This window comes from Trachemys scripta, chromosome 6 (genome assembly GCF_013100865.1).
Source record: "Trachemys scripta elegans isolate TJP31775 chromosome 6, CAS_Tse_1.0, whole genome shotgun sequence".
Classification (NCBI taxonomy): Eukaryota; Metazoa; Chordata; order Testudines; family Emydidae; genus Trachemys; species Trachemys scripta.
In genome coordinates, this window is record NC_048303.1 from 8,180,342 (window position 1) to 8,192,757 (window position 12,416).

The window sequence follows — 12,416 nt, forward strand, 5'->3', positions numbered from 1 at the left end:
CTATAAAGATTTTCCTCATCTCTAATCTAGATGTCAGTAGTTGCAAACTAACCTGATTACTTCTTGTCCTACTCTTGGTGGATAAGGAGAACATAATCCTCATTATAACAATCTTTTATATAACTGAAGACTGTTACCATGTGCCCCCTCAGCCTTCTCTTCTCTAGACTAAATGCATCCAATTCTTCCAACCTTTCCTCACAATCGTGTTTTCTGAACCTCATATTTTTGCTGCTGTCCTCTGGACTTTTTTCCAATTTCTTCACATCTTTCCTAGATTGTGGTGCCCAAAACTGGATATAATACCGCAGATGAGGTCTCCCCGTGCTAAGTAGAATGGAACAATTACATCCCGTGTCTTACATATAACATTCCTATTAAAACACTCTGGAGTGATATTTGCCTTTTTCACAGCGGCAACATAATGTTGATTCTCATTCATGACAACCACTAAACTCATAAGGTAATAAGGAGTTATTTACTCCTTCACTAACACAAGAACTGGGGTCACCCAATGAAACTAATAGGCAGCAAGTTTAAAACAAACAAAAGGAAGTACTTCCTCATGCATTGCACAATCAACCTGTGGAACTCCTTGCCAAGGGATGTTATGAAAGCCAAAACTATAAACAGGGTTCAAAAAAGAAATAGATAAGTTCATGGAAGTTGGGTCCATCAATGGCTATTAGCCAGGATGGGCAGGGATAGTGTCCCTAGCCTTTGTTCAGCAGAAGCTGGGAATGGGCGACGGGATGGATCACTTGATGATTACCTGTTCTGTTCATTCCCTCTGAGGCACCTGGCATTGGCCACTGTCAGAAGACAAGATACTGGGCTAGATGGACCATTAGTCTGATCCAGTATGGCCGTTCTTATGTTCATCTTGCCCAAATTCGGGTCAAAAGAATTAAAATCTAAGCCTGAATGTTCCAAAGACAGCTAGTTAGGATCAAGAGAACCTGCTCAGGTGCCATACTACAGATCTGGATATTATCTGGGCACATGGCACAGTGACCCCCTAGAGTTTTAATGTAACCACACAAATTCAATTAATGAACACAGCATCTGATAATGTTCAGTTTAAAAGAGTGCTCTCACGAGTTCCTAGTGTGAAAAAAGATGCAAACATGAGCACGGATTATGTAAAGATTTATACATGAAGCCAGTGAAGCTAGTCATGTGCTGAAAGATAAACAAGTATGCAAGTCTTTGCAGGATCAGGGCTGTAGTTAGTAAAACTAATATCTTTGGTGACCAGCTTCCCAGAGAGGCCAAGGGCTGAGCAAAACATAAGCTGGCCTTGTAAACCAAGAGGTATTCTCTCCTGGTCAGAGTGGAGGCACACTGAAGGGCATTGTGGGAATTCTTGAGCTTGAATTGCAGGTGCCTACATGCTGGGGGCCAATAGAAACAACGTATGCAAATTCTTCAATCACTTACACTCTGGCAGCTTTTAACACCATGACCATGTCTATGTTTAATTGAGTTTGAATTAATCAAATCAATATAATTTAAATTAAGTGCCCTATTAAATCTATTCTTAAGTGGTACCAGTTGTTATTGTATCTCTTGTACAGATTAATCTGTTTTAATTAGATTAAATGTTTATCTATGACAGATTTTAAACCTCATTAAAGGCCAGATCCTCAGTTAGTGTAAATTGGTGTATTTCCACTGAAGTCAGTGCAGAGATGCTTATTTACACCAGCTAAGGATCTGGCCCTTAATGTTTTTCCATAATCTAATTGCAACTAAAATACATAAACTGCCTATCTTTATTAATCTAACGACTTAAATATAAAACAGCATTGGTATTAAATTGGTCTTTAGTCATGCATTTATTGCCCTGATTAAAGATAAGAATTAGAAACCTAAGAGCAAGATTTGAACCAACCAACCCACCGAAAACACACTCTAACCTAAAGAGATTCTCCACAGGTCATGATTCAGCAGATTTGTCAAGCATGTGACTGATTTTAGCTCCACTGCAGGAGGCACGTAAGTATACATTTGGATTGCACAAGAGGTGCTTAAAAAAATTCACTGGAGGCATCAGAAAGGAAACCTTATTTAAAAATAATAAGCTCACTTTTAGTAGTGTTGTTTCATATGCTTAATTTTAATTGCAGATTATTCTTGTTCTCAAATCATTGATAGATTTGAGAGAGATGACATACATCATTAATTTCATTGTGTAGGGGATAGCATTTCAAACAGTAGCTTTGCTGACCCAACTCCTACAGCCTGTCTGATTGTTATGAAATGGTGGTTAAACGGAAACAGCATTAAGGAACATTGGAGCTAATGTTACTGTCCTATTATTCAAGGCATTTGGAAATGTATCTTTAATGACTTTAGTATGAAAATGTCTTTAACAAAAGTCTCAGTGTTAGCCTTGGTACCCTGGCCGAATTCCAATTTGGGTAATTGCATTCTGCCTATGTAACATTCCCTTAATAGCTTAAATTGGGTAGTTTTCTTTCTCACTGTTTGTTATAGTCTGTTTTGTCACGTTGCTTTGTACTGTTAAACCATTGTTCTATTTCTTCCCAGAGGTGGCTGCATTTCATTGGTAGGTGCAATGATTCCTGTCTAAGCATTTTTAATATAGCCCCATGACCAGAATTAAGACCCAATTCTGCAAGGTACTTAAGCATGTGCCTAACTTTAAGCATGTGAACAGTCACAGCTACTCATTTTATCCAGCTGTGTTGAACAGAAAGTTCATTCAGGCCGTGAACCTGCAAAAACTTATGCACATGAGTAAACACACTGAAGTCCAATGGACTACTGACATAGTTAAAGCTGGAGATTGGCTTAGGTGCCTTATGCAATTGGGACCTAAAGAAGCGTATTTCCATCTTGTAAAAAACATTATTTTTATTTCTGTTGTATACCAATAATGTAGATTTTACTCAGAAAACCATCATATTATCCAGTGCTCGTCTGTCTTCCTGAAAGGCCTTTCATCTAATATCCTTATTACTAAGGCTACATCAACGCTATGGGCCTGGAGTGTGATTCCACAGCTCCCACACACATACTTGCAGTATCCCTGTGAGACCTAGAATGAGTATAAGTAACGTAGGCACAGTACCGCAGGCAGCAGCAGCATTCATCGATCTACCCCAAGTACATGTACGCGAGCAGAGGAAATCACACCCCTAGCTTGTAGATTTAGCCTAGAGGAAAGTTTTTGCTGGAGAAAAGATTCAAAGTGTGTCCTCATTCTAATCTCTAGTGGCAGGGAGTTCGACAGACAATAGCCCAGAATGTAGGTCAGCTGAGGACATCCTGTCTGAAGTGTTAAGAGTGTTTGCTGACTGCTGTAGAGGGGTCATGGAGGGAGATGTTCTAAGGCAGATTGGTCCACGCTTCCTAGAGGCTTTAAAAAAATGAATCAGAACCTTGATTTGTGTTTGTCATAGCACAGGGAGACAATATTGGCCACTGAACACCTGCGTGATTCATTTTCATCTGGCAGGGAGGCTGTTCCAGGTTGAAGTTTCTTGGTGGCCTTTAAAAATAGCCCCATGACTGAAGACTGGAGTACTGTAATTAGGTCCTAGTGGAAAGGAATGGGTACAGTCTCAGACCTAATTATCTTCTGCCATCTTCAGCATATAAAATTGAGCCTTGGACTCCCCTATATAAGGGATTCCAGGGAGGAGAAGCATCTTCTGAGATCTGCCCAAGGGGCACGAGCAAAAGCACATTGATGTAGTTTCACCCATTCCTTCTAGGTTTAGTATTTTATGACCACTGACGTCAATGGCAGCTAATAGATCTAACAACATCAACACAGATGTTTGTCCACTGTTCATGGTTCTAAGGAGATTCCCTCACTCTAGCAGTCATTTGGAAAACAGCCTGAACCTTGCAAAAGGTAGCAGGAGTAGAGCTGGTTGGGGGGAAAACACTATGATTCAAAATTTTGAAGTTGCTTTTGTTTCTCAGGGCTTGAAGTTAATCATAAATGTTTTTGTCAAAATGGTTTTTGCTAAACAAAAATTTGTGCTAGCCATTTTGAGGGGGAAAATAGAGCTTAATTTGTCCTGAGGCTTGGCAGGGTCAGCCTCAGCATCTCTTCAGTCCCTGGCATGAAAGGTGTGACCTCTTATGTACTGGACATAGGACATCACACTGTGCGTAGGACACCATTGTTATTGGTTGAGCTCCAGCACTTTTCTTCCCAAATTAAGCACTAGGAAAAACCCACTATGAAACACTGTGAAAAAGGAAGAGTCTGATTATTACCAAAAAAAAAAATGTCCACCAACAAATGGTTCTAATAAAAAGCCATTTTTCAATTAAAGAACTTTTAACTCAAAAGATTTTGACCAGGTCTAGTCCTGAGGGGGTAACATTTTCAAAAGCACTTAAGTAGTTTGGTAGCCACAGTGACATTTTCAAAAGAGACTTAGCCACTGAGAAGCCCAAATCCCATTGATTTTCAATATGCCTAAGTCTCTTTTGAAAATGTCACTGTGGCTACCAAGCCATTTAGGCACTTTGGAAAGTTTTACTTGAGATCTTTATCATCTCATTTTTGTTCTCTTTGGAGTGAGGATATCTCTAGCATCAGTGCTATCAGCACCTCTTCCTGTATCACTCTGGAGTTTCATATAAAGTCTCCCATCCAAATGTTGACCACACTGTTCTTCCTAAGCTTCTGAGACCTGACAAGATCAAAATCCAACTTTCTGTAGTTCTCTAATATGTATGTTATATAGTTTCAATCATCTTCCACTGTTCAGATGGCTGAATTTATTGTGACACTTGACATATTTATAACTGACCAGAAATACATATTTTAAAATCTCAATATTAATAGCATCATTTTGGGTTTTCACAAGTCAAAAATGTAACATTGTAGAGATGGTCCAAATTTTAATGTTCAACAGCTAGACCCCAGCTTTCATAATATTTATACCAGGAAGGGCTGAATCTGGGAATTTGGTGTGGCCTAGTATAGACATAAAGGTCTATTTACAATATTCAGATCTTGGTCCAAAGTTCCTCAAACTGAAGGGATATTTGGATTTCTGGTTTTGTTTCAGGCCTATCTCTAAATATTTTAGATCAGGAAGGTTATTAAACTTACTAGTGAAAGACCATTATGTCAGGAGTATGACCATTTATCCCATCAAATAATGCAAGCCTGAATGCCCAATAAAACATGATCTTAGAATCAGAGAACTACAGAGATAACATAAGAATGGCCATACTGGGTCAGACCAAAGGTCCATCTAGCCCAGTATCCTGTCTACTGACAGTGGCCGATGCCATGTGCCCAGAGGAAGTGAAACTAACAGGTAATGATCAGGTGATCTCTCTCCTGCCATCCATCACTACCCTCTGACAAACAGAGGCTAGAGACACCATTCCTTACCCATCCTGGCTAATAGCCATTAATGGATTTAACCTGCATGAATTTATCCAGTTCTTCTTTTAAACCCCGTTATAATCCTAGCCTTCACAACCTCCTTAGACAAGGAGTTCCACAAGTTGACTGTGCGCTGTGTGAAGAAGAACTTCCTTTTATTTGTTTTAAACCTGCTGCCCATTCATTTCATTTGGTGACCCTCGTTCTTGTATTATGGGAACAAGTAAATAAGGAAAAGTTATCTACTTTCTCCACATCACTCATGATTTTATATACCTCTATCATATCCTCCCTTAGTCTCCTCTTTTCCAATCTGAAGAGTCCTAGCCTCCTTAATCTCTCCTCATATGGGACCTGTTCCAAACCCCTAATCATTTTAGTTGCCCTTTTCTGAATCTTTTCTAATGCCTGTATATCTTTTTCGAGATGAGGAGACCAAATCTGTACACAGTAGTCAAGATTTGGACATACCATGGATTTATATAAGGGCAATAAGATATTCTCCGTCTTATTCTCTATCCCCTTTTTAATGATTCCTAACATCCTGTTTGCTTTTTTGACTGGTGCTGCACACTGCGTGGACGTCTTCAGACAACTATCCACGATGACTCAAAGATCTCTTTCCTGATTAGTTGTAGCTAAATTAGCCCCCATCATATTGTATGTATAGTTGGGGTTATTTTTCCCAATGTGCATTACTTTACGTTTATCCACATTAAATTTCATTTGCCATTTTGTTGCCCAATCACTTAATTTTGTGAGATCTTTTTGAAGTTCTTCACAGTCTGCTTTGGTCTTAATTATCTTGAGCAGTTTAGTATCATCTGCAAACTTTGCCACCTCACTTTTTACCCCTTTCTCCAGATCATTTATGGATAAGTTGAATAGGATTGGTCCTAGGACTGACCCTTGGGAAACACCACTAGTTACCCCTCTCCATTCTGAAAATTTACCATTTATTCCTACCCTTTGTTCCTTGTCTTTTAACCAGTTCTCAATGCATGAAAGGATCTTCCCTCTTATCCCATGACAACTTAATTTACGTATGAGCCTTTGGCAAGGGACCTTTTCAAAGGCTTTCTGAAAATCTAAGTACACTATGTCCACTGGATCCCCCTTGTTCACATGTTTGTTGACCCCTTCAAAGAACTCTAATAGATTAGTAAGACATGATTTACCTTTACAGAAACCATGTTGACTCTTGCCCAACAATTTATGTTCTTCTATGTGTCTGACAATTTTATTCTTTACGGTTGTTTCAACTAATTTGCCCAGTACTGACGTTAGACTTATCGGTCTGTAATTGCCGGGATCACCTCTAGAGCCCTTTTTAAATATTGGTGTTACATTAGCTATCTTCCAGTCATTGGGGGCAGAAGCTGATTTAAAGGACTGGTTACAAACCATAGTTAGTAGTTCTGCAATTTCACATTTGAGTTCTTTCAGAACTCTTGGGTGAATGCCATCTGGTCCCAGTGACTTGCTACTGTTAAGTTTATCAATTAATTCCCAAACCTCCTCTAGTGACACTTCAATCTGTGACAATTCCTCAGATTTGTCACCTACAAAAGCTGGCTCAGGTTTGGGAATCTCCCTAACATCCTCAGCCGTGAAGACTGAAGCAAATAATTCATTTAGTTTCTCCGCAATGACTTTATCGTCTTTAAGCGCTTCTTTTGTATCTCGATCATCCAGGGGCCTCACTGGTTGTTTAGCAGACTTCCTGCTTCTGATGTACTTAAAAACAGTTTGTTATTACCTTTTGAGTTTTTGGCTAGCTGTTCTTCAAACTTCTTTTTGGCTTTTCTTATTATATTTTTACACTTAATTTGGCAGTGTTTATGCTCCTTTCTATTTACCTCACTAGGATTTGACTTCCACTTTTTAAAAAATGCCTTTTTATCTCCCACTGCTTCTTTTACATGGTTGTTAAGCCATGGTGACTCTCTCTCTTTTTTTTTTTTTAAGTTCTTTTACTGTGTTTTTTAATTTGGGGTATACATTTAAATTTAGGCTCTATTATGGGGTCTTTGAAAAGTGTCCATGCAGCTTGCAGGGATTTCACTTTAGTCACTGTACCTTTTAATTTCTGTTTAACTAACCTCCTAATTTTTGCATAGTTCCCCTTTCTGAAGTTAAATGCCACAGTGTTGGGCTGCTGAGGTGTTCTTCCCACCACAGGAATGTTAAAAGTTATTATATTATGGCCACTATTTCCAAGCGGTCCTGTTATAGTTACCTCTTGGACCAGATCGTGTGCTCCACTCAGGAGTAAATCGAGAATTGCCTCTCCTCTTGTGGGTTCCTGTATCAGCTGCTCCAAGAGCAGTCATTTAAAGTATTGAGAAATTTTGTCTCTGCATTTCATCCTGAGGTGAAATGTTCCCAGTCAATATGGGGATAATTGAAATCCCCCACTATTATTGAGTTCTTTATTTTGATAGTCTCTCTAATCTCCCTTAGCATTTCATCGTCACTATCACTGCCTTGGTCAGGTGGTCAATAATAGATCCCTAATGTTATATTCTTATTAGAGCATGAAATTACTATCCATAGAGATTCTATGGAACATGTGGATTCACTTAAGATTTTTACTTCATTTGATTCTACATTTTCTTTCACATATAGTGCCACGCCCCCCCCCCCCCCCCGACATGGCCTGTTCTGTCCTTCTGTTACATTTTGTACCCCGGAATGATTGTGCCCCATTGATTGTCCTCACGCCATCAGGTTTCTGTGATGCCTATTATATCAATATCCTCCTTTAACACGAAGCACTCTAGTTCACCCATCTTATTATTTAGACTTCTAACTTTTGTGTACAAGCACTTTAAAAACTTCGCACTGTTTATTTGTCTGCCCTTTTCTGATATGTTGGATTCGATTTTATGTGAATATTTCTTGTCTGATCTGGTCCCTACTTTATCCTCGTCCATCCTCTCCTCCTGACTAAAACCTAGAGAATCTCTATCAATAGACTCTCCTCTAAGAGAAGTCTCTCTCCGATCCACGTGCTCCTCTGCATTCCCAAGGCTTTCCCCCATCTCTTAGTTTAAAATTTGCTCTTCAACCTTTTTAATGTTAAGTGCCAGCAGCCTGGTTCCACTTTGGTTTAGGTGGAGCTCATCCTTCCTGTATAGGCTCCCCCTATCCCAAAAGTTTCTCCAGTTTCTAATCAGTCTAAACCCCTCTTCTCTGCACAATAATCTCATCCATGCATTGAGACTCTGAAGCTCTGCCTGCCTACCTGGCCCTGCACATGGAACTAGAAGCATTTCTGAGAATGCCACCATAGATGTCCTGGATTTCAGTTTCTTCCCTAGCAGCCTAACTTTGGCCTCCAAGATGTCTCTCCTACCCTTCCCTATGTCACTGGTACCGGCTCCTCCCCAGCACTACACATAAGTCTATCTAGATGCCTCTAGAGATCTGCAACCTTCGCACCAGGCAGGCAAATCACCATACGATTCTCCTGGTCATCACAAACCCAGCTATCTATGTTTCTAATGATCGAATCTCCCATTACTAACACCTGCCTTTTTCTAGTGATTGGAGTTCCCTTACCCGGAGAGGTAACCTCAGTGTGAGAGGATACCCCAACACTATTTGGAAGGAGGGTCCCTACTATGGGAAGGTTTCCCTCTGCTCCCGTTGACTGCTCTACTTCCCTGGGCCTTTCATCCTCCTCAACACTGCAGGGGCTGTGTGATAGGAAAGATTTTTATTCCCCTCACCCTCTAACACAAATATCATTGCAAGTAATGACTTGCTGAAAATTCATCTATAGATAAAGAAATTAAAGATAGTGAACTCCTGTTATATGTAATGGAATATTCTTAGTGGAATGATTGAATTCACATCCCTTCCTCCACCCTATATATATATTGCACCTCAAGAGTTACATGTATTTTACAGAATATTACACCGAGCACTGTTGTTCAAGGTCTCAAGCTGAGCATTATGCTACAGCTGGATTGTCACCATTAGGCTTTTGTCTCAGTCTGATTTAGGGAGAAAATCAATGATCTGGAAAGAAATGTGAAACTCTTTAGATGTTTCTCAGAGTCCCAAACTAATTTCACTCCTATTGTTGCTTTGGATTTTCTAAGGAAAAGGAGAGGGAACACATGGGGGTGACATGCTAAAGGTGAAAAGGAGATTGGCATGCATGTGAACACAGATGCTAATGAACTAGAGGACAGCACTTTAAACGGTTATATTTTTCTATACCCAACTTACATCATTTATTTAAAGTGCAATTCTATTATGTATAAATGGCATCCTGGGTTTCCATGTTTGTTATGTAAGTAGATTCCAGGGCAAATATGATCAGTTTACAAAACCTGTTAGCTGCGGATATGAGTGGAATAGGCTCCGTTAGATTGAAAAGGGTTATACAAATGAACAGAAATATTTACCTTAATTTATTAACAATCCTGGTGCATTGCTCTTTGATCCATGCCTATTCTGGGTCAATAATTCTCCACAGTACCATATGGCACATGCTGCATAAACTCCTAACATAGCAGAGGAAAAGGAGCAGGAAGAAACTTCACTTACCTGCCTGAACTCCTCAAGATCTATTTTGTTTCCCACCAGCACCAATGGGATGTCATAAGTGTGCCGGACACGATAAATGAGCTCCTTAAACTCTGCAGCTTCCTGAAAGGATTGGCGGTCTGTGATGGAATAGCAGATAATGAAACCCTCTCCACCTCGCATATATTGGTCCCTCATGGCTGTGAATTCTGCCTGCAGAGTAAGAATGACATGTTCTATAATTTAGTAAACAAAATAATCCACCTATAAATAATGGACGTGGTTTGGACGAGTTTTTCTAGGGTAATTTTAGATTGATTGTTTACTTTTATTAACTAGTGCTTAGCAAAATTTAGTCTTCCTCCAGGGACCAAGACAGCAATTTGTCTCTGGGTAATTCACGTCCTAGTTTTTCCTTAGGCAATTTCTTTTTCACAGATGAGCAATCTTATATTGATTCCTGATATTTCTTAGTCTCATGTTTTTCTAGCTTCTTCCACAATATCTGTATGTTGGTTTATGCTTACTACACATTGGATAGTGACAGACCAGAAGTGAAGAGCACCAGATATTATTACCTAAAGATAGCAATTTAGACCTGTCTCCTGTCTATAGACTTGATCCAGAGCCCCGTCATGTCCCGTTGACTTGAGTGGGCTTTGGATTAGTCCCTAGAAGACTTGACACAAGAAAAACATACATAATACATACATAATAAAACTTCTATTCTTCATCTAGCATCTCAAAAAGCAACAGTTTCCATTCCAGTGTAGGACACTATCACTAAAGATGGGTGAGCTACTTTGAATAAAATAAAAACTGTTCCAAAAATCTACCCCAAACTCAATGGGACCTTTTTTTGCCACATTAGCATTTTTTAAAGATAGCTTTTGGTTCAGAACCATATGCTTTGGTCTTGCTCCCGTTGAAGTTAATGGGTATGAACTCAGAGTACAACATTTGGAAAACCTTAATCTTGGCTGTTCAAAAACCAGATACAATTATTGTCACCCAAGATTGGTTTTGTTTTTTTTTAAACAACTTTAATTTTCAAGTGCCTTTGTTCTTCTTGATCCCAGCCTGGAATAAAAGTGAAAAGGCTCCAAATCCTATGACAACAGTTGGTCCAAATGAGAATTATCATGACAGAACCTGTTCTCACGAGATTTCCATACTCAAGAGGCTCTGATAAAGTTCAGAATACATCTATAAATGTTGGAGAGCCTCTGTAAGCTGAACCTTTTACCCACCCGAGAATTTAAATTAGGATTTTCAAACTAGTTTAAGGGAGGAAGGTCCCTAACTCTCACTGACATTCAGTGGGAACTGTGCACCTAAAACCCTTATGACCCTTTAAAATTATCACCATTAAGCATCTCTAAGGTATTCAACTAGGCCATATGGATTACCATAATCCACAATTGATGGCTCTATATTTGTTGACCATTATCCACTATTGTGATCCATCCTTTAATCAAGGAGTTTCTCACATATTTCAGAATACTTTATCTCCACATGGGAAAAGCTCATACACTTACCTCCACACTAGCAGATTAGTAGGTGGCTTTTTGGTGAAATACTGTGTCAAATTTACTAGAACTTGTCAAAACCTGAAATTTCCTTCCAAGATATTGTAAAACCATTAGATATTATATATTGTAAAAAGCTGAAACATAGTGCTTCAAAATAAAATCTTTCAAGATTATCAAAATGAAACTTCTTCATAATTTTTTCATTGCAAATTTTTGTATGTTCACAGCAAATGTTCATTTGACAATAGAGAACTGCTACATTGGAAAATGTTTATCAGCTCAATATGTACATGTGAGCAATCCCACAGAAGCCAATCAGGTTTCTCTGGTGTAACTAAGAACAGGATTTAGCCCATAGACTTCTGCTGTGATGAACAGACAAACTACTCAAAGAGGTAAATACAGTATATACCTGTTACTGGAATAATATGAGGTCCATTTTTTTTTCTGATAAGTGGGAGTTTGGATAATTGAGGGAGCAGGAGTCATTCAGCAGTGGAGGGCTTCCCCCCTGGCCAACGGCTCATCCTCTTTGCAGTCGTGGCCAAAGGTCTCTGCTCTGCCCCACCAGGACCACAGCCTCCCTCCCTCCAACACTGGCCCCGTGGCAGCACAGGGAACCTGCTGCAGCTCCATTATGATGGCCCAGCTCACTCACTCTTGACATGGTGGGCTGCAGATGGCTTCGTACACTACACAGGAGCCATTCAGCAGCATAGTGGCCTCCCCCGTGGCTGGGGACTCGTCCTCCTCTTAGTCCTGACCTGGGGTCTCTGCTCTATTATCCAAACGTCCACATTATTTGAATCCCTTCCTTGTCCTCCATGAATCTCATGCTTGGGACACAGAAGGGATTCAGAAAATGGAGGGTTGGGTAATAGGGTTTCCAATACACAGGGTACACTGTATTATACAAGTGAAACCCCATTTGAGCTGTGGGAGCTGCCACACACATCTAG

The 12,416-nt window shown here is 39.7% G+C and overlaps 1 protein-coding gene across 1 annotated transcript in view; it reads right to left on the reverse strand.

Annotated features, from left to right (window-relative positions):
- RIT2 (Ras like without CAAX 2) overlaps positions 1–12,416 on the reverse strand; it is a 264,634-nt gene that overhangs the window by 121,718 nt on the left and 130,500 nt on the right. Inside the window, exon 4 of the mRNA XM_034774843.1 lies at positions 9,947–10,138. Within this exon, the coding sequence (XP_034630734.1) occupies positions 9,947–10,138 (192 nt within the window). The remainder of the gene's footprint in view (positions 1–9,946; positions 10,139–12,416) is intronic.